This window comes from Rhinolophus hipposideros, assembly GCF_964194185.1.
Source record: "Rhinolophus hipposideros genome assembly, chromosome: 14".
NCBI lineage: Eukaryota > Metazoa > Chordata > Mammalia > Chiroptera > Rhinolophidae > Rhinolophus > Rhinolophus hipposideros.
Window position 1 is genome coordinate 54629290 of NC_138060.1, and position 23191 is coordinate 54652480.

The window sequence follows — 23191 nt, forward strand, 5'->3', positions numbered from 1 at the left end:
TTTCACCCTTGTAAAATGAGAGTCATACTAAGAGAATTCCAAGGCCCTTCAGTCAGAACGATCAGCATGGGCCCGGCTTTGACTGACAGCTGAGATATAATGAGTGAACTGTGAGTTTCTGTTGGCCTGTCCGTTTTTCCAAGCATTGCAAAGGACACAAACTGACATGGAAGAATGGTCACTCCTTCCAGGACTTCTGAAGGTGCCAGGGAGGTACCATATGCATAGGCTGGAGCTTCTTGGAGACAGTGAACCAATCCTAGGAGACCCCAACTGCACCATGACTGGTGGGCTGAATTAAAGCTTAGTTTAATCCTGGTAGCTAGGTGGGGGTGTACACCGGAAATTCAGGAGGGGAGGGCTTTATACTCAGTGTTAGAGCCTCAAACGATGCCTAGTTTCTGAATGGGTAGCATATTACACCAGGACAAAGAGTAGGGGGACCCCTTCCTTCATCCACGCAAAGCTCCAGACACCAGCAGGTGGCACCTAACGGCCTGGCTGACAGAGGGCAGGGAGGTTGGGGTCAGTTCCAGTCTTTTGCTCAGCTGCCTGGGAAGGCTGCCTCATGTGCAAAATCTGAAGCTGGAGCAATCCTTGGCTGGGGCCGCTCCATCAAAGCCCTTCCACCCAAGCCCCACGCCGCTACAACTGCTCAGGACCCCCAACTGGTCTATAGGCTCCAATATTACATCCGTCCCATCCTTTCTCCACTGCAAATATGATTATGATCACGTCTCCCTCTTTTTCCCAACCTTCACTGGTGCTTTATCACCCCTAGGATAAGCTCCAAACTCAGCCTGTATGATACAGCCACAGCCTACTTTTATAGTCATATTTCATCCATATACTCTATCCAAATCAAATTGGTCCCTAAATGTACCTGTGTCTGTGCCTTTGCTCAGGGTCATCTTTTAACTGAGATTAGCCTCTCCCAGTCCTCTATGCACCTCACTGCTCCTGCTCATTTTAAGCCCTATATCTAATGCCACTTCCTACATGAGGCCTTCCCAACACCCACTGCCTGAGTGGAAGCAGGCTGTTGTCTCTGTGTCCCTAAGATACTAATTATTTCCAGCAGTGCTCACCACATCCCTTCTTACAATATGTTTATTTTTCTCTGTGTGTAGTATCTGCTGGAATATTGAAGTGTATACTCCTGGAGATAGGAATTTTTTATTTATTGGCTTTTATCTCTCCCAGAGCACCTCATAAGACAATCTTATATTCAGTAGTTACAAATACACATTATGATAAATTGAAAAAATATAGAAGCATGTTGAGATAGATGGAAGGAAGGAAAGAAAGAAGAACAGCTGGTTGGAAAGTTGAAGGATGGTTATATAGAAGAATGGATTAAAGGACACAAAGATGATAGAATAGATAGTTGAAAATAAGGATGGAAGAAAGAAAGCAAAGAAGAAAAATAAAAAAATATGGAATAGTCGATGGATAGGATGGGTGGATGGATGGATAAGGGACAAATGGGCAGATGGGAGGAAGAAAGGAAAAATAGGTGAATCGGTTAAAAGAAAAATAGATAGAAAAATGGATAAATAGAAGAATGCTTGAATACAAGGTGCATGAATGAGTGAAGAGAAGGTTAGATGATTGCATAGTTAGATAGAAGGATGAATCAAAAGATAGGAAGATAGAAGGACTAAGGACCAGTGGATTAGATGGATGGAAAGAAGTTTAGGATGAATGGGTGAGCAGAAGGGAAGAAGAAAATAATTTTGAGAATGGATGGATGGAGGGGGAGGACTGATGGAGAGGAACGAAAGAAGTTAAGATGAATGGATGTTTGAAAGGAAGGAAAAAGGAAAAGTGAATGGTTGGATAAATGAAAGGAGGGCTATATAGAAGAAAGGATGGATGGTCAGAAGAATTACTAGGAGGATGGTGGAATGTGTAGGTGACCATTTAAAGTGATCAGGGCTGAAGCTAGTGAGATGTACATAGGTAGGAGTGACTGTGCCCCTAACAGCAGTGGGTAGCCAGAATAAAAATTTTCCTTTCATTTATGAATAATTATTTTATATGCACAGAATTAGCACCTGTGACTCAGATTTCAGGCCTTACAGCTTATCCCTGTGGTACAGTGGCCTGATGCTGCTAGAGGTTTGGTATTGGGAAAGAAGAGAATTGAGTTCACAGACCCGCAGTGGAGGGCCTGCCAACCCACAGTGTTCTGTACTGGACCCCATCCAGCTTCAGGAGGCAAGTACCAAATACAGACGCATTTCCTGACACCTCCGATGTGCAGACCTTCGTGCTGGTGGTTGTTGAAGCGTGGGAGGCCGACAAACACGACATGTGCCTCCCCCTGCCTGCAGGGAACCCTCTGCTGTGCATTAGTGAGCAACTAACTCAGTCAGCCATCTTGCATAGCCAAGAGGGCAAAGGCCTGCACAAAGGGCTGTAGTGGTTAAGGTAAGGGAGGGATCGCTCCTAGCTATGGGGCGTTGGGGGGGCGGGGTAGGAAGGCTCTTAGGAGACTTTATGGATGATCGTTTTCTCACAGCTTTGAGGAATCACAAGTCTAATGTGCGGGAGGCACTTGGTAAGTCCCCTAATGCAGGGGCTAGTGGCCACAAGTTCGTGTGAGTCTGACACATGAGCTCCAGCTCATCACCTCTCCAAAGGGACTCACTGTCCCTTTTAGTGCCACTGGGGAAAAGCCAGTGGTGTTAGCTCAATGATTCTCAATCTTGGCTGCACATGGGACATTTCCAGGAGCTTTTTACAAAATACTGATACCTGGACCCCCCCCAGCCCCTCACCCCAGGACCAGAAAGATCCTAATCTCTGGGAATAGTAGTGTCTGTTCATTATATTTTTAAGAGCTGCCCAGGTGATTCTAGAGAGCAGCCAGGGCTGAGAACCTCTGAGTCAGCAGGTGAGCAGACCTGTGCTGTGCAGCCCTCAGCTCCCTAAGTCCAGAAGCCCTGTCGATGGATTCAAGGTCATAAGACCTTTGAGAGCCTCCTGGGCCATCTTGCTTTGGATGTAAAATACAGAGGACAGTAAGTGGTCTTTCTGGATGGAGGCCTAATGATGACCTGAGGGTCAAAGACTTTTCTTTGGAGCAGCCCTTGACAGCCAGGCCTCCGAGCTTCCTTGCACAGCAGCAGCCATCCGTCAGAGGTGAGGCCCCCTACACCCCACACGTGCCCACTAAGCCACTCACGTTCACAATGAGGAAGTCCAGCCAGCACCAGGCATTGGTGAAGTAATTTTTGAAGCCGTAGGCCACCCACTTGAGCAGCATCTCGAACACAAAGATAAACGTGAATACCCTGTCGGTGTACTCCAGCAAGGACTTCACCTTGGGCTTCTGGTCAAGGTAATAGTCTTCAAAGGCCTGGAAGGGAGGGAGCAAAATGGCAGATTGTCTGGGCTCACAGAACTGGGGCCCAGGGATGGGGAGGGACGCCCAGCCCTGCCCTCAGCCCCTGGGAGAGTGCTGGTAACCAGCTTGCCTGTATTATTCCGTTTTTTTTCTGCTCTGGGGATGGAACGTGGGATAGTGGACGAGGCAATGTGAGCTACCAACCAGGCCTTCCCCAGAGCCAACGGGGACATGCAACCCTGCTCAGACTTTGCAGGGGAACTGAATGCAAGTGAGAAAGGAAATATTATTGAATTTGATTTTGGAAGTGAACCAAAGGGATGCTTGCTGCGACTTGGTTGAAAAATAAAAGCAAGGAAGGATGTACAGAGGCAGCTCACAAAAAATGAAAGTAAGAATCGCCGATGAACTTCTGAAAAAGAATGCTCTGTCTCGCTGGTAATCAAGGAAATGAAAAGAAGATGCCATTTTTCTTTGAGCGGATTGGTGATGGTGAAAAAGAACAGGGAACCCCAGTGTTGCTGTGGGGAAGAGGTTAAGCCTCTTTCTTATAGGGCCGGGGGGAGTGGAAACCAGTTCAGTCTTTTCAGAAGCCAATTTGGTAATACGACTCAAAGGTTTTAGAAACCCAGCAATTCTGCCTTCAAGAACGTATCCTAAGGACACTAGATAGGTTAGTGGGTGTCCCACCCAGCTCTTGTTTTAGGGGCCAGTGTGCCCAGGCCCTAGCTGCTGTGACTATTGGCTGCTAACAGCTCCTGAATGTCCCCATTTCCTGAGGATGTCCCTGGGCTGAAGGAATTGCCGCTACCTTAGGACGTTATGTGTCTCCTCTAGGGTGAGCCTGCAGCAGCCAGTGACTGACTGTCAGGTTCAAAGCCTTCAAGGTGGGATAGCTCCGTGGCGCCCTTTGTGCTAGAGATCCTGTGGGATCAGGCTGAGGCTGGACTTCATCAGAACCCAGGTCTTCCTGGCTCCTTTCCCTGTTCTCTGTTGCTTCCCTCACAGGCTCCACCTCAGAGCGCACTCCTCACAAACTGCACCAGAGTCCCTCCTTTCAGTTCTGCTTCTAACCGGATCAGACAGGAAACAAGCCAATGTTTCCAAAGGCATATAACCACATAGGCTCTTCAGCGCTTATTAGAAGTAAACATATGAATTTCTTAAATCAGTTATGGCATACTCCTGGAATGGAATACACGGCCACCATTAAATGAGATACAAGGAGCATAGGTACCGAGAAAATTGACTGATTGAGAAATTACAGAACACATAAGAATGGTTTCAGTTGTGTAATATTTGTGTATTATATACATAAGAAAGATGGGAAGAAAGTGTACCAAATGTTTTTAAAGTGGGATTCTCTTTGAGTGATAGGAAAATAGGTGATATTTTTTCTTTGCATTTTCCCATAATTTTTAAGGGTTTTTTTTTTTTTTTGCACTTTGTCAGATGAAAACTCATGTTATTTTTTTTTTTAAAGTACTCAAAGTAAAAGCATAAGGAAGACTAAATTTGGTGCCAGCCTGTTCAGTCCCTTGGGGAAGGAGAAGAGAAGAGCTGCTGAGTTCCCTGCTGGGAGGGAGCGGGGAGAAGCTGGGGTATGTGGAAAAAGGGAGTAGAGAGAGAGGGAAGGAACAAGGGAGAGTGGAGAAGAGAAATGAGGAGAGAACGCCGATGGCGAAAGACATGAGCCAACGAGGTAATGAAATGACAAAAGTACCTGGTCAACAGCAAATGTGGTTAATATTTTAAAGGAGGACAGAATGGGGGGAAGGGTATGTGTGGAGAAAGCACAGTCTCTTCTTTCCCTGAAATGTGGTCTCTGCACCCAGCGCTGTACAGAGACTGCTATTCCAGGTGGACAGTCACTACCCTTGCCAGGGCAATAAGCACCTTCAGATGCTGCCACTCTCTCTCCACTCGCCCAAGATGGCAGACCAGCCCTGGCTGTGAATCTCTCTTCTTCCTCAGCTTAGTATCTTTGCCGGCCTGATTTTCCTCTCACTTCTCAGATCATGCCTTCTTATCTGCCTTTGTTCTTCCCTAAGGCTAAAGCTACAACACTGAGTGATTCTGGCACCCTTCCTGGGAAACCTGGCACTTAAGTGGGTGCCCAGACATTCAGTAGAATGTTTTCAGGAATAAATGACACAGGAAGAGCAAGACAAGTGAAAACACTTGGAGCCACGAGCCAGGAGAACGGGCTCGGGCTCCGGTTCTCCCTTTAACTGGCTGGGACGCCAGGCCAGCCCCTTCATGGCTTTGGGCTATGACTTCCTCATGCATAAAATGGGGACAACTGGGCATGAGTCCCTTCCTGTGTTGATGTCTACCTTGGTGCATTGGGAGGGTTCGTTGAGAGTGTGGAGTGACTCTGAGTCACAGTACACAGAGAAGCACCCTTTCTTGTCCTACAAAGCTGCGGGTTCAGCAAGGGGCTTAGAAAGTGTCTCCTGACTCAGACTCTCTTTTCCTGCAAGGCCTTCTTATTCAAAGTGCGGACCCACAGCTTCAGTATCACCTGGGAGCTTGTTGGAAATGCACATTCTCAGACCCCAACCCAGATCTACTGAATTAGAAACTGCATTTTAACAAGCTCCTCAGGTGATGAAAACATGAGAAGTGCTGTTGCTAATGATTTGCTGTGAGCTTTGAATGAGTAATGGTAGGATTTGTGAAGCTGCTTGATAATACAAGGAAGGATGGTGCTCTTTGTATTGGGCCTTCAAAGAAGGCCAGTGTGTTTGGGAGGTCAGAGGGTGGCCAGTCAAGGGCTTTGGGATCAAATGAGAACAGTTAGGTTTTGCGACTGGCAGGCTGGGTAAACTTGGACAAGCCCTCTAACTCCTTGCAGTGTCCGTTTCCCCGCCTAGAAAGTGAATACAACACTAACGCTCTGAAATACTTGCAGCCAGGTTTAGCAGGCCATGGCATGGGCACCAGAAGCACCTACCATGCCCTGCTGCTAACAGGAGCCCACGTGCTGGCCTGCAGCTCTCTTTCCAACCACAGGTTGGGGATTTTCATCCCAAGAGTCAAGGGAACCCACCAAGGCAGCTCCAGGGCTTTTGGATTGTGGGAGACCCCACCCAAGGGCACTGGGGTCGGGACGCCGCCTCCCCTTACCAGAGACCCGCTGCTGAGCAGGATCATGAAGATGATGAAACTCTCAAACCAGCTGTGCTCCACAATGCGGTAGCAGGTCTTGCGCACCTGCCAGCCCGTGGCCCATGGAAACTTGGTGGTGTTCACTTTGCAGCAGGGACAGCGGCGCATGCAGCCTGTGGGAAGAGGTGACTGATGGTGAGTGATTTTCCACTGGGAAAGGGGGTGCAGTTTTGCTCCAGCCTGGCTGGGGGAGCACTCTGCTGGGAAAACCACTTGCCACCCCTTTGGAAAGAATTCTTTCCTGGCATACGAGAGAAGCTGGGTCTCTTTCGGGCAGCCTCGCAATGCTGCCCTCAGGGGTTCCTCTCTACCATGGGTCTTGCCCACTCTCATCTCTTCCTCAACCATCTTCCTTCTCACAGATGATACCAGTGGTCCCTGTCCTCATGCCCACCCGTCTCTAGAAGGCCTCACATGCCATGCGGCCAGGACCTGGTTGGTGGTGTCTGAGGGGCTAAGCCCTGAGCCTATGCTGAACTAAGGGGCTACCACGTGCCTGGGATGGGACCTGGGTCCAGCCCAGCTCAGGGTCATGTGGAACTGGAAACTGGAAGTGTTTGGTTTTTTAAACAAAAATTTAATGTTGTTATTATTTTGTAGTATGAGCCATATGTTTATTCGTTTATTGCACAAATATTTATTGAGAACATAATGCACCTCACTGTTCTAAATATTGAGGAAAAAGAAGAGTAAGACGCAGTTTCTGCCTTCAAGAGTTACACAAAAGATTGAAGGATCCGGACACGTCGTGGCCCTCCCCTGGGTCCTTTCTGTCCCAAATCAAGAGCATTGATGGTAGTGACTTCTTTTCTCTCTTCAAACTCAGGAACCTGGTTTATGACTGAATGAGTTTTTTCAAGGGTAATGAGGCAGGCACAGCATCTGTCCATCACGTGTGACATGGCATGACATGCAGATCTCACCCCTGGGCTGCTGAGAGTTGTGGCATATGGGTTTGATGCTGGTCCCTCAAGCCCGGGAGTGAGGCAGCGAGGACCCATGTTTGTCTCTCTCCTGTAGACCCCAGGCTGGGGCCCTGGACACAGAGGAGCCCAGATGAATGTTTATTGAACTGGATTCTGGCCCTAATTAATGTCAGGGTGAGAAGGTCTGTGGCCACCACGTTACCTTCTGTGAAGCAGTCATCCGGTTCGTCCAGCTCATCCGCCAGCTCAGGAATTTTCCTCAGGATCTCCTCAGGATCCAGACAGTCCACTGTGCTGCCCTCTGAGGAGCTTGTGTCACGCACTCCCTGCAGGGCAGAAGTCGAGGGCAGTGAACTCAGTTCTCTGAGGGGCCCAGTGAATCTGCACACAGTCACTGCAGGTCCAACTGGCCAAGAGCTCCAAGATACAGGGAGAGCCCCTCAGGGCTAGCCCCAACATGGCATCACACATGTATTCAGCGCTTCTCCAGCTGAGACTCAGAGGGGTGATGCTCTCTGTGGAGCCCCAGAGGTTTAGCTATGCGAGGCTTTAAACCTCCAGACCCCTGATGGAGTGCTGGCGATGGCCCGAGACACCGTAATTACACCCATAAAGACTCTGAGCATTCACTAGGCTTGAATATTTAATCATGGAGCAATGCTGCAGGGGCGCGGCTGCCCTCCTGGCAGCTCTAGCCCTGTAATGTCTCCAGATGAATTCAATTAGGAGCTGAAGCTGCTTTCCTATTAGTAAACCTGATAGCTTGGCTAATGGACCCAAATGGTAGGCTGCATCCCCATCTATCATTGTCAGGCCCCTCCCTGCCTGGCCAGGGTCATGGACAAAAACAAAACAAAACCCCCAAACAAAACAAAGCCAATACCTAACAGTTGTGTACCGAAAACGGGAGTAGAGAAAACTAGCCAGGGGAGTCCTTAGAAAGCTCAGCAGAAAACAAGACGTCCACATGTAGAAGGTGGCGATCCTCACCTAGCTGGAACCAAGTGGCTTGTGTTCACCCAGGGCCCCCAGATCCTTCTCAGCTCACCTTCTGTGGTCAGCCTTGCCCAGGGGCACACAGCCAGTGGCAACATTCCTGAAGCTGAAGGGCTCGATTACCTTGGGGATGAATGATGTCTTCCTTATCTTTCCCTAGCCCAGTGCCTGTCACAGCGTCAGCACTCACTGGCTATGTGTCAAGTTATATTCCTGATTTTAATAAAGACGCTACATCTTTACAGACGCCTCTTTTCCTATAGCCTGTTTTCTTCAGAGACTTGTAATGAAACCACCAAGTTTATTTTTACCTTTTCTGAGACATTCCTAAACTCAGATTCTCCTCCCTGCTCCGTCTGCATAAGGCTGTCAGTACACTTCTCATGACAGACAGCCTCTTCAGAGCACCGGAATGTTTTTGGCTAGAGAGTAAGGTGTGGACAAAAGAAAGCGGGGGTGGGGAGTCACAGGGAAGACTTTCACCCACGAGCAAGTCTGACTTTTATCTGCTGGCTCAGAAAGATATTAAACGTTCTCTGTGCATTGTCTTTTGTTTCCTTTTTCCTTGGCTGTCATTTTCTGGGCACTTATTCCATTTCAGGCAGAAGCTAAACATTTGACAAGCAGCATCTCATTTAAGCTTCAAAAGAATCCTACCAACTAGGCATGACCATTCAGTTTTATGCATGAAGTCACAGAGGCTCAGAGAGATTGAGCAACTGCTCCTGGGTCCCGCCAGCTTGGGGAGCCTCACTGTTGGGGCCGAAATCATGCTGATTGGCCCAGGGGTTAGGAGGGATTTTATTCTCAGGATGTGACATGAGGTTCTGCGGTTGCATGCAGTCTGGAACACCCCACCTCTCCAGGAAGCTCACATACCTACCTCGGCAGGGGCCTGAGTTGCAGCCTCGTCTTTCCAATTCTCACCCAGGTATGGAGCCAGGTCCTCAGAGGACATTCCAGAACCTGGGCTCCTGGGTGCCAGGGGGTCCTCACACCTTCTGACTGGCTGCATCTGCTCCTGTTAGTGAGAGAGGGTCCCAACTGGGTACCTGTGCCCACCCTAAGCCAACCACTTCTAAATTTGAAGAGATATTACACCTCATAGTCTGCCAGGGCTAAGGACCTAATATACGCAACTAACATACATACACGTACATATATACACTTGTGTGAAGTGAGTGTGGAACTCTAGATCTGTTAGAAGCTGTGTGACCGTAGGCATGTTATTTAACCTCTTTGATCTTCATTTTTCCCATCTGCAGAATTGAGAAAGCAAGATCTACTTCATTCAGTTATTTTTATGACTAAATATATTAATGCTTAGAAAACACTTAGCATGAAGTGCGTGGCTCAGTAGATGTTAGCCATGACCATAATCACTTGTCTAGATGTCAGGGTGGTAGCGGACGTGGCCATCTGGAGTCCCCCAAGAACCCCAAAGTAACTGAAAATACCTCTGAGTGGAGACAGCCGTCACAGAGTTCACGTCCTTTACTCTGGGGATGGTGACGCCCTACCCTTGGCTGTCACCCAGACACAAACATGTAAAATATGGCAGCTGATAACAGCAGCTGCTGGAACACAGGAAAAGTGACAGCTGCAGGGGAAGAAGGCTATGGAGGAGCTAGACTCAAAGCACAGCTGTCTAAGGCCACTTAGTGGCCTGGCCAGCAGCCCTGTGGGTCCCTGGGCCCCAAAGGATCCCTGCCTTCCCGTATTGTGCAGACGTGCATGCCCCCAGTCATTGGGAAGAGGTTAACGAGGGTTGATACATCAGCTTAAAGGATAGGGAATTGTGCAAAGTATTTAAAAATATGTATTAACAAAAGGCTGCAATGTGCTTTAAATTCTTTGGTGCCAAAAGGAATAAATGTCATTTCCTGTGACATCCCTTGTCGGTGGGAAAAGCTGAATAAATGAGTCATAATGATTAGGACTCCTTAGGCTTCTGGTGAAGATTAGAGGAGTTTGCTCTAGGACAACATCCTGTTCTTAGAGAAATCTCATTAGCATCTCATGCACAGAGCCTGGGTTTGGCGGAGCAAAGAGGGCAGTGGTATGAAAGACAATCCCAAGGACCTCCAAGTGGCCTGGGGCTCAAGGCTGCCCCTGTGCCCTGGAATTCTGACTCAAATGCCACCTTCTCTGGAAAGCTGGGCATGGCTTTTACGTCTTATATCAAGGGTTCGCCTACCTAGCTTGCCCAGGGCTCCTCAAGGCTGTGCCACTCCTGATTTTGGAAAAGCTCTTTATCATAATTTCCCACTCTCCTCCTTCCTATCATTCCCAGCTTGAGGCCCCTGCTGCTCCCTGTGGCTGTCCCGTGGGAGAACTCTCACCTGCCTGTGGGGGATCACTTCCTGTTGCGAGCTCCGAACCTCCTCTTCCTCATCATCCTCCAACTCATCGAGGTCAGATTCCCCCTCGGCAATGGGCACAGAGACCCACACGTTAGGATTGGTGATGAAGTCACTCTGGTCCTCCCTGGGGCCTCTGGGAACCGATGGCCCTCCAGAGCTTGCCATGGCCGACTCGGCAGCAATGTGGTTCTCGGTTTTGGAGCTGGAGAGTGGGATTTTCACTACCAGTTGGGGCTCCACCTTGGTCCGGGGGAGCAGGCAGGGCCTGTGGAAGTAGCTGCGCAGGGCCCTCATGGTGCGATGGGCAAATGCCTGGATCCGTGCCAGGGCGACCTGCAGATTGTTCATCTCCCCATCATCCTCTGGGACTGTGAGGTTGTCGGCACTGAAAGAGTTCAGCAGCAGGGCGATGAACAGGTTGAGCACCTGAAGAGAGGAGTGGAAGAGAAGATCACTCAATCAGGAGCGGAGCCCATCCATGGCTCCCCAGGTTGGCAGCTGATGGCAGGACAGCCATAGCTGGGCCTCTCCATGCACTCCCAGGATGCTTTCTCTGTTGGGGGAATGGACCTTCTGAGAGCGACTGAGGGGAGTCTTGGGGACGTCCCAAGTGACCTGCCTCATGGGGACAAAGTTTGAAGTACATTCTCCACTGTAGAAAAGCGTCACCCCTGTTGAGCAAAGGGATATTCAGTGACAACGGTGAGGAGCAATCAGGGTCTGCCCTGGGAACACCCTCATCTGCCAAAGCCCTGGGTTCTAGTCCTCACTCTGGAATCCAGGGCACATCTCCTCATGTTCTTTACCTGTCAGCACGGAGTGGGGACTCGCTACCTTTCATGGTGATTGAAATGACATATGGGATGTAAAAGTATGCAGAGAGGCAAACCTCCTGCCTGAGAGTTCGGGGCCCCTGTGGCTCTGCAGGGATGGGGAGCTCAGCCTGGAAGAAAGGAATTTCCAGCCCCTCACTTGGGGATGCAGGATGTTGGCGGAAGGCATCTAGCTCAGGGACCAAGGTGGGAAAGACTTTGAAGAGTGTGGATTTATTTAGTTTAGCTTTCTATTGTCTGTAAAATTCTTACAGGAAAGAATCCAAGTTGGTTGACTTCCAGAGCAATAAGAAACGGGTTCCTGGAAGTCCACCTTCCTCTTCCAGCCAGCCAGTGCTGTGAGAGCAAGGACACTCAGAACTAGAGTGGACGGAGACAAGCTGAGGGCGAGGAGCCAGGCGGGGACAGAGAAGGGGTACTAGGGCCAGTTGGCAGGAAGGCCTTCAGAAGGGCTCCCCTCAAACCTGATGGTAGATTTTGTTGTTGTCACTGTGGTGTTGGATATTGCCCATGATCCAGCTTCCCTCTTTCATCATGGCCCATCGTGCCCACCCCTGCCCCTAGCTAGGACTTGTGTAGCTTCGAGAAATCAGTCAGCTTTTATTCCCCTGAAGAAAAATATTTTCTGAAACTCCCTGGAGTGGGGAAGGAAATTTTTCCTTCAACTACTAACAACTATCATTTATTGAGTTCCTGGCATAGCCCAGACACTGCACTAGGCAATTTGCATATATCATCTCCTGTAATTTAATTCTCCCAGTTATCCCTATGAGCAAGCACTATTTTCTTGATTTTAAGGAAATTAGAGCTCAGGGAGATTGTCTCCTGTGCTGGGTCAGCCAGCTTTACGAGCGCTGGAGCTGGGATTCTAAACCAGGTCTTTCCTTCTTTACCATATGTGCTCATTCCTGCCAGTCAGGCTGCCCCCCCAGGAGACAGTTCTTAAAATGTATCCCCCATGACTTTGCAAAATTACAAGGCTTTTTAATCTAGGAGGTCCACTATGGGCCTCCTAAAAATGTGTGTGTCAAAGCTTTTCAGGATAACCTGACCGTCTCCTCTGTTGCCCAGGAGACCAGGCCCCAGTGGGGGCTCTGCACTTACCACCAGATTCCCCAGCACCATCACTGTCAAGAAAAGGATGAGGCATATGGATTTCTGGCCGACCTGCATACAGGCCCACATGTTCTCAATCCACTCCCCACAGAGGATCCGGAAGACGATGAGGAAGGAATGGAAGAAGTCATACATGTGCCAGCGGGGCAGTTCTTCACACGAGGAGTTATTTTGCCGTTGGGTGCAGTAGTTTTCTCCGAGGAGCTGCTTGCCAACCAGAGCGAAGATAAAGACAATGATGGCCAGGATCATGGTGAGGTTCCCCAGCGCCCCGACCGAGTTTCCGATGATCTTGATGAGGGTATTTAAGGTTGGCCAGGACTTGGCCAGCTTGAGAACCCGCAGCTGCCGAGAAAGAGATTGGGTCAGGTCCTGGTAGCTGTTCTCATCACCTTTCATCTGCAGTCTTGACCGAAAACCAAAGGCCTGGGAAAAGCCCAAGGAGCTCATCCCATTCAGATGGAGTGCTCCCAGGAAGATGCTTTCAGAGACCTTCCTTCCTATGTCATCAGCTACTCAAAAACACTATCAGTCTCAGTAGTCTCCACATATCATTGTGCTTCACTGACTGTGGCAAAGTCTGGGGTCTTATACTGGGGTGGGGGCCTTACCATTGGTATGCTGGTCTACAGCCACAGGCCTCCTGAGTGTAGGCCTGTTCCATGAGGTTGGAGTAGGGTACGATGGAGCTCACAAATGAACGAGAACAGCCCACTTTTGACCTGAAGAGAGGCTAGCCTCCTGCATTGGAGAGGTCCTGGCTAACCATCTCCCTTAAGGCATTTCTCATCTTGCGGTCATGGATATCTGATGCCCCCACCAGCTCTGAAATGGTGAGTAGCTATGATTTCATGGACCCAGCATTAATTGACCCATATGTGCATTGAATTGACCAACCAAACCACCCACCTTATTGAATGCCAGCCACACACGTGCATGGTTCTGTGCTAGCCTGGGAGGTGCGTGGAGAAAGGCTCCCGTCCTCATGGACCTAATGGTTTAGTGAGATACAAGGCAAAGACCCCCATAGTCTTCATGGCACACCCAAATGTGCTAAGACCCACAAGACAGCAGAAGCACCATGTATAAGGATGTATACATGTTTTAAAAATACATTGGTGTGGTTCTCTAATTTGTTAGAAAGAAAGAGCTGGGCTCAGCTGGCATGTATTTGTGGAGCACACCAAGAGCCAGGCTCTGGATCAGTTGCTAGGACACAGTGTGGAACAGAGCAGTGCAGCAAGTTTTATCACTCACACAGCAGTAAGTCCCAAGGGAGGTGCTTTAATCCTCTTATACAGGAAGTTCCACATATACTTCTCTTAGACCCAATCTGGAAGTTATTTTCCTCATACTGGAAACAGAGCTTCAAACACCAATTCTGTGGACTGGACATAGAGGCAGCAGATAAACTCTACTAAAAACTGAGTGTTGGTAACTATTAGGTTGGTGCAAAAGTAATTGTGGTTTAAAAGGTTAAAAATAATTGCAAAAACCACAATTACTTTTGCACCAACCTAATAGATGGAGCCCTTTTGTGGAGGGTATTGGGAGAATGCAAAATGTCTTTAGCAAATGATTGATGTTTCCATTCTCACAATAAACTCTGGATAAGAACAAAAGCAAAGGAGGCTGGCTGGAGTAGGTCCCTAACACAGGGTGACAGCCACCCAACACAGCACAGAGTCTGTGGGGCCTGACAAGGAGGGACACATGGGCAAGAAGACCAGGTGTTGACTCTTGCCTCAACCACACCTGGCTAATGGTTTCTACTGGTTCCTTAGTTAGTTGGGGTTACGTATGTGTGTGATGAGAGTTTAGAAATTAATACAGTTGACCCTTGAACAACATGAGGGTTAGAGGCACCAACCTTCTATGAAATTGAAAATACACATAACTTTTGACTCCCCTAAAATTTAACTACTGATATCCTACTGTTGACTGGAAGCCTTACCAATAACATAAACACTCCATTAACACATATATTTTGTACGTTATATGTATTATATACTATATTCTTAGAATAAAGTAAATCTAGATAAAGAAAATATCATTAAGAAAATCTTAAGAGAAAATATATTTACAGCATTTATTGAAAAAAATTCTTACATACGTGGACCCACACAGTTCAAACCCGTGTTGTTCAAGGGTCAACTGTATTAGAACCCCCTTAGATAGAAGTTTGTTGCCATAATTAAGATTGTACTGAACTAAGCAAATTGTATATAATTCTCATTATAGGACATGAATTGAGTCATCTTCTATTAATTTTTTTTTGGTCTTTATGAAGGACAGGAAAACAGAATTCTTCCACTTGCTATTCTAGAGATATCTGGGGCTTGGGGGTCCCTACTGTTAGCCAGTCAGTCAACAAACATTTACAGAGTGTCTGCTGCTGAATTGTAGTGCTACCAAACAACCTGGCTGGCTCCTGCTGATACCTAGGATGAATGGTCCAGGAGAGCAGCCCACCTGAGTCCGTGTTTCCTTTGACCCTCATCTCCACCCCTCCACTACAATTGCTCTCTGTAGTCTTTGCCCAGCTTAGCATTACATCAAAAGAATTACTTCATATTATCATAGAAAATTTACAAACTATTGCTTTTAGTAGCTGCTGAATATTCCTTCATGTTTAATTAAACATTTCTCTAGTTAATCTCATAATTAATACAAAATTTTCTATTTAGGGGGAAAGACACTGGAAGGAAATAAACCAAGTTGGTAACAGAGATATATTTGTATAGAAATATATGCAAATATTATAGGTAGTTGAGGTGATGTTATTGGGTTCTGGCTGATGGAACGGAGATGGAGCCAGAAGTAATATACACTATTTTCAGACACAGCCATAAAACACCATGCACTTTCTCTTCCCTTTCCATGGCTGCCATAGAGGCGAACCATTGAAGATGGTGAATCAAAACATCCTGGATCCCTGAGTCACTATTAGGAGCAGACACTCCCAGGAGAGTTTTCCAGGAAGCATGGAATGTGCTGTGAAACATAAACCTGAACCACATTAACTCATATATTTAGAGATAGTCACTGTAATAGTTATAGGTATCTTGAGTAATGTAAAAACTGGTACGTTGAAAAAAGGTGTTAAAAAAAAGAAACAGGGTGTTACCATTTAAAAAATGTCAAATGTGTGGCACTGGCTTGGTGATCAGGTGGTAAACAATGAGGAAACTGATATAAGAATGCTTGGAAAATGTTGATCTGTGTTGCCTGGCTTGAATCATACTCAGTCATGAGTGAGGAATAAATCTTTATGGATTAAGATGTTGAGTTTGGGGATTATTTATACAACAGCTAGAATTATTATTGTTTATTACATCATATAGCTTTTTAAAAACAAGAAAATTAAAATACTTAACACAATAGTAAGTTAGGAAGGGTAACAAATGAAATTTGGTCTTGGAGGAAGGTAAAGATTTTAGCTTTTTAGTTTGATTACACTAACTGCTCATGCTCTAACTTCTAAGGTAACCACTCAGAGAATGAAAATGAGTATTTAGTTTTCAAACCAATAAAGGGGAAAATGGAACAAGGAAAAATAAACAGTTCAAAATAAATCAAGAAGTTGGGAGCGGGGGGTGGAGGGAGAGAGAACACAAACATACTTAAGCAGGTGAAGCAAATAAAAAAAACCCAATATAAAGACAGACCCATATAAAAATATATCAATATTTACAAGATAAGTGGACTACATACTTTGGTTAAAAGACAGACTGGATTGTCAGAACTAAATAAGAATCTAAAATTTGACTATGCTGTTCATGAGAGACATATTACAAAACCCTAAGGATACACAAAGGCTAGAAGTAAAAACTTGGATAAAGATATAAAAGGCAAATTCTAAACCAAACCAAATTCTAACATCAGGCAAGGAGATTTTTAAGGCAGAAAGCATTTCCAGGGATAAAGAAGGTCAACTCTCGACAATAAAGTTTCACTTTACTGGGAAGATATAACAACTTAAAATACGTATGCATTTAATAACACAGTCTCAAGACAGAACCATACGGAAAAATAAACCATGCCATAATCATAGTGGGAGATATTTTTATCCACCACTCTCGCAGTAATTGCTAGAACAAGCAGACAAAAATAAGCAAGGATGTAGAATATTTGGACCACACAAAGAACTTTCTGTACTCAATGGATTATGCAGAGTATTGCAGCCTACAACTGCAGAAGACAGATTCTTTTCAAGTGCATAAGGAACACTTTCAATACACTGAGCTAAAGGAAATTATCAATACATTTCAAAGCATTAAAATCATACAGTGTATGTTCTTGAACTATAACACTATGAAGCTAGAAGTCAATGGCATGAAGATGACTAGAAATATCACAGGTATTACGAACCATGCATCTAATTAAACGTAGATGCAAAGAATTCTTAGGGTCAAAGAATAATTTGAATTTGAAATTAGAAAATCTTTAGAACTAAGCCATAAGGAAAATTCTACATAGAAAAGCAGTTCTTGGATGGAAGTTGAAGTCTTAACTAAATGTATTGGATAAGAAAATAAATTAAAAATTCCATTTTAGGAAGTTAGAAAAGAATAAAACATGTAGAACAAAGGATGTAATTAAGATAAGATGCAGGGTTAATAGAAACAGAAAACATCAATGAAGTAGAGAGGATCGACAAGCTAAAAGCCGGTTCTTTGAAAAGACTAATTAAATTGATGATCTTTGGCAGGACTAACGAACAAAGACGAGAGAAAGCACAAATCACTATTTTTTAGAACAGAAAAAAGTTGACATAAGTAAGGTGGTATAGAAAATTCTTAAGAGATAACAGCATAGCATACATAACTTTGTGCAATAAACTTGAAAATTTAGGTAAGAAGGAAAATTTTTAGAAAAATGTAACTTACCAAAACCAATTTGAGAAATAGAGAACCTGACTAGTTCCACAGCCATTAAGAAAATAATGAAAAAATGTGGACCTCCAGGTGGTTTCATTAGTGAATTTTACCAAACCTATAAGGAACAAATAATTCTGCCCTTACCCAAAGTTCGGGTATAGAAGAAGAGAAATATTCTTCACCTCTTTTTATGGAGAGTAGCATAACTTGGCAACTAGCATACTAAAAATTGGCAACAAAAATGCAAATAAGGAAAATTATAGGCCAAATATTACTCATCAATATGGACATAAATTTTTTTTTTTTTTTTTTGAGAGCCCACTGGCCCATGTGGGAATCGAACCGGCAGCCTTCGGAGTTAGGAGCATGGAGCTCTAACCGCCTGAGCCACTGGGCCAGTCCCTGGACATAAAATTTTTAAGCACATTCTTAGCAAGCTGAATCTTCCAATGTACAAAAACTGTATCATGATCAAGTTGGGTTTTCCTCAGGAATGCAAAGTTGGCTTAACATTAGAAAATCATTTAATATAACTCATTACTTTAATAGATTAAAGGAGAAAAATCTTGTGATTATCTTTATACATGCAGAGCAACTGTCTGATAAAATTAACTATCCATTCATGATAAATATTCTTAATAACAGAGAACTTCCTACACTAATAAGTGTTTTTTAATCTTTAAAAAAACACCTGCCACAAATATCAGACCTGGTGAAATATTGGAAGCATTCTCTTTGAGGTCAGGAAAATAGCCAGGATGTGTGCTATCGTGTTTCCCTGTAAATAAGACCTAGCCAGACAATCAGCTCTAATGCATCTTTTGGAGCAAAAATTAATAGAAGAACCCTGTCTTATTTTACTATTATATAAGACCTAGTCTTTCTAATGTAATGTAATGTAATGTAATGTAATGTAATGTAACATAATGTAATGTAATGTAATACAATATAATGTAACGTAATATAACATAATATAACATAACATAATATAGCAATATGACATAATATAATATAATATAATGTAATATAATATAATATAATATAATATAATATTATGTTAGGTCTTATTTTCGAGGAAACAGGGTATGAACACATTGTTTTAACAGTGTACTGGATGTCCTAATTAGCATGATCATGTAATGAAAAGAAGCAATGGTATAAGGATTAGAAAACAAGAGACAAAAGTCATTATTTGCATACAATATGACTGTGTTCAAAAATTTAAAAGATTATATAGGTAAATTGTTAGAATTAATGAGCGGTTTCTGAATACAAAGTACTAATGCTACCAAAGTGCTACCAAAAAAAAAAAACAACAGAAAAGGATATTTTAAAAGAGATTTCATTTATAATAGCATAATGAACTAGGAAATATCTAAGCATAAATCTAACAAAAGATATAGAGAAAATCTTTAATGGAGAAAATTATAAAACTTTATGCAGAAATTATAAACCATGGAAAGAGTGAAATAAATGGAGAGTATCTGATTGTCATAGATCAGAAGACTACTGATGTAAAGGTTACCTTTCTTCCCAGAATTGATCTATAGATTATTATAGTCTCAATAGGGGAAAAGACAAAACAGTTTTGTGTGTATGGGGGTACATACCTTGGCAAGTTGATGCTAAAATGAATATAGAAGTACAGGGGCCAATATATTCTTGAAGAAGTCCAACAAGGTGGGTGACTTGCCTTCCAGACAGACATATTCAAGGCTATTGCAGTAATTAAGACGGTGTGGAATAAGTACAAGGACAGACCAATAGACATATTAATGGAAGTAGGCTTTAAAAGATGGAAAAAGAGGTGATGCTATTTTGAGAGGGAGGAAACCGCAAGAATGAAGACAGAATGATCATTTCTTCCTTCTTTCCTTTTTTTCCTACATTTTTCTTTCCGTCCTTCCTTCAATCGACAGGCGTTCATTGAGTTCCGGTATGTGCTGGGCCTTGGGCTAGGCCCTTGGGATAGAATGCTAACCAAGAAAACTCTGGTATTTGTCTCACGGAATGTCAGGATGATTGTAAATTGTGAAAAACAGGTTAATTTGGTGAGGGAATCCAACTTTAGATAATGCGATTGAGGAGGACCTCTCTGAATAGGTGATGTGTGATGAGAGCCAGGGAAGATAAGAAGGAATGAGCTAAGGCTAGGGGAAAAGCATTCCCGGCAGAGGGAATACATGTGCAAAGGTCCAGAGGCAGGAACAGTTGCTATGTGTGAGGAAGAGAAAGTAAGCCTCTCTGACTGGAACAAAATGAGCAGGGGAGATTGAAGAGGTAGGCAGGCCCTGATTACGCAGGACTTGGTAGACCATCACGAGGTCTCCAGATTTTATTCTCAGAGCCATGGGAAATCACTGAAGAGTTACTTGTAAGAAATGTACCATACTAATTAATGTAAGAGGATAATAATAGGGGAAACTGGTGTGTGTGTGTGTGTATGGGTGGTTATGGGAATTTTTTGTATGATCTGCTCGATGTTTCTGAAAAAATCTAAAACCATTTTTTAACAATAAAGCCTACTAATAAGAAAACTATGGAAGTCATGAGCTGAGCTATGTACATTTTCTGCAGTAGTGTCCACAATTCAGGTATAGGCATGGCAAAGGGAAATATTTGGCTTCATCTCCAGGATATGGTTTTGTCAAACACAAAAATGTGAAGGAGCAGAGGGGAAAGGCGGTTACGTTTGTTTTCAAGAGCATAATAATATCGATGGACTGGGAACTCTAAACCAGGTAATGAGGGAAGTGAAGGTGGTGAAAGAGGAGGACTAAAAGACCCAAGAAAGTGTGGGGTTGGTGGCCATAGTTAGGGAACTGGGAGCTGATCGGCCTGTTAGGATCGGGGAGGTAGGGGGAGAATTCTGTCGGCCCAGGCTGTGGAGGAAATCTGCCTCTTTTGGTGGAGTCTATAGGCTTCATGGAACCAGAACAAACGTAGCACGTAGACCTCAAAACACCAAGTTTGTATTTCCCCAAGTATAACAAAAATGTTCACATTTTATTAGGAAACTAACTTCAGGCTCTCCAGTGCCTAGGTTTCCGTCTCTTGTCATCATTTTCTAGATATTTAGATATATCTGTCTTTCCAAAAATGTGATTGGATTCTGACCTTCTCGGGTTTCCAGGTTACCAACCAGGAGCCCTGTGGGCCCACCATGCCCTTCTCTTCCATGGGATGGTGATAGCACCATCAGCACAGGCAGATGTATTCAACCAGTGGTTCATGGCACAAATGTGTCCCAGGACATGCTTGGTTTGGCCTTCAGAGTGTGTGGTGTTTTTTTAAATTGAATTACTAGCCAATGTTAAACATATTCACCTAAAAATCTGAATTTCTGGTTTCTCATAAAAAATTGGCAACTGACACTAATGGATAGGGTCACCTGTTGGCAGGAGTCACCCAGACTTCCGTGTACACGAACCTCCCTGGAGCTGGGCTCTGTGCTGGGTCTGCCTAGGCCGAACTGAGTCGTCCCTGCCTGTTTCAGGGGACAAATATCCAGGGCTGAAATCTCTTCCTTGGCTAGCATGGTTCCTGTAGGTCCTGTAGGTGTTTGAGTGTGTTACCCCAGAGGCAGCTAAACCATTTCCAGTGCTGTGTGGCTGGCCCCCCGGTAAGGCCCCAAGCAGACTTTCTGGCCTAGAAGTGGACTTAGTGAGATTGCTGGCCACTCTCTCCTTCATTTAGTCGTCTCTCTCTCAAGCTAGACAGGGGGCCGCCGGCTGGCAATCAGAGCACTGAGAACAAGCGACCCGTGATAACAAACCCTGCCATTTCTTCGGGCCTCTTGCCCACTCCCAAGAGTCAGCGAGGCATGACGCTTCCTCCAGATGGCCTGGGAAATTGGGAGACCCCAGTGACCCCAGACTCCCCTGGGATCTGACAGATGTGGCTCTTACAAGACTGGATGGCCTGTGGGCAATGGGGCAGCAGCGGCTTGACCAGGGGAACTCTTCCTTTAGAGGGCGCCCCGGAGCTGAGTTTGGAGAAGAGCCTGGCCCAGAAGCTAGAGGTGGCAGATTTCAAGGTGTGTGAAACATGAGGGCAGTGATTTGGGACACCACGGAATCAGAGGATGATCTCTGTGAGCTGGAACTCTGGAGTCAGACAACCTGGCTTTGCGAGGCAGGTCTGCTGCTCGCTCGGGAGCTTGGAGACTCTGGGTCATCGTTTAACCACACTGCGCCTCAGTTATCCTCACCTATCCATGGGGATATTAAAAGCCATTGTCTTTCAGGGTTGTTTTAAGTATAACATGAGGCCTGTTCTGTCAAGGGCTTAGCACTGTGCCTGACACATTGTCAGTGCTCAAGAAACAGGAGCCGCTATGATTATCTTTGTTGCTGTTATTTCCTAAGAGAACAGGAGGATGCTGGGAAGTCCCCTTTTGGTGCAGATGAGGGGACCCAGGCCCGGAGGGGAGAAGGCACACCTCCACTTTGAGTAAGTGGAAAGCACCAAGTCTCCAGCTCCCAAGAGCCATGCCCTGGCTCTCTCCCACAGGGCCAGGAAAGGAAGAGGGAGCTGTCTGGTGGGGTCCCCACAGGACAGTGTCTGTTCCCAGGGATGCACCTCCCTGGATGTGGAAACAGTTTCCCGAAGTCGCCGAGAGAGAACATTACCAGGCGGAAGGACCGCATCACCGCCATGCCGCCCTTCTTGGCCACACCCAGCTCCATCAGGCTCACAGTGACAATAATGCAGTCAAAGATGTTCCACCTCTTCTGGAAGTAATAGTAGGGGTCGAAGGCAATGATTTTGAAGACCATTTCCGCAGTAAAAAACACGGTGAAGACCTGCGGATGGAAACAAGGATCCATCTCAGCCGGGTCCATGGAGCTGGGGACAATGACAAACAGGGCAGCAGGGAAGTGTCTTGTTTGTAAAACAACAAATCCTTTTACCTTGCTCTTATTTAGTTTCTGTATGATCTGCAGGCTCCCGAAGGATTGGGGATGGGAACACTCAATGTGGCAACAGAGAGAAATTTCTGGACAAGTGTGCTTAGGGCTTATGCATTAGAATCCATGCTTCAGTGTTTCCATGTGAATGGTGAAGAAGGGGAGTAAGTGGATAATTACTAGGATAATAATGATTACAGAATTATGGAAATGTGAAGTCAGTCTGGTTCAGTAGTTTAAAAGCATGGATTGTGGGGCAACACAGACCCAGATAAAAATCCCAACTCAGCCATTTCCTAGCTTGTGTAAGCCTGGACAAGTGTAATGCAGCCTCTCTGTACCTCAGTTTCCTAATCTGTATAATGGGCATAAAAACGAGATAATGAACCATGCAGGTCTTAGCGAAGGTCCTGGCAGATACGTAGTAATGCATTAATAAATAATAGCTATTAGCAAAAACAAAAGTAATATGTTGTCTCTAAGATTCTGACTTTCATCTCCGAGTGTCTTTAATTGTCTTAGGACAGAACTCTGACATTGAGAGAGGTCAGCACCTGGCTCGGTTCACACAACAACCAGCAGGAAAGGGTGGCAGGTAAGCAGAAAGAAGAGATCAGGGTCAGGGGCTTTTCTCTCCTTTGCTC

At 45.3% G+C, this 23191-nt stretch overlaps 1 protein-coding gene across 1 annotated transcript in view; it reads right to left on the minus strand.

Moving 5' to 3' along the window:
• Positions 1-23191, minus strand: part of SCN10A (sodium voltage-gated channel alpha subunit 10) — a gene marked incomplete at both ends in the record, with an annotated part of 76180 nt that overhangs the window by 14606 nt on the left and 38383 nt on the right. The window contains 7 exons of the mRNA XM_081072928.1: positions 3191-3364; positions 6482-6636; positions 7652-7775; positions 9329-9466; positions 10788-11234; positions 12746-13102; positions 22269-22442. Coding sequence (XP_080929054.1) covers positions 3191-3364; positions 6482-6636; positions 7652-7775; positions 9329-9466; positions 10788-11234; positions 12746-13102; positions 22269-22442 — 1569 coding nt within the window. The remainder of the gene's footprint in view (positions 1-3190; positions 3365-6481; positions 6637-7651; positions 7776-9328; positions 9467-10787; positions 11235-12745; positions 13103-22268; positions 22443-23191) is intronic.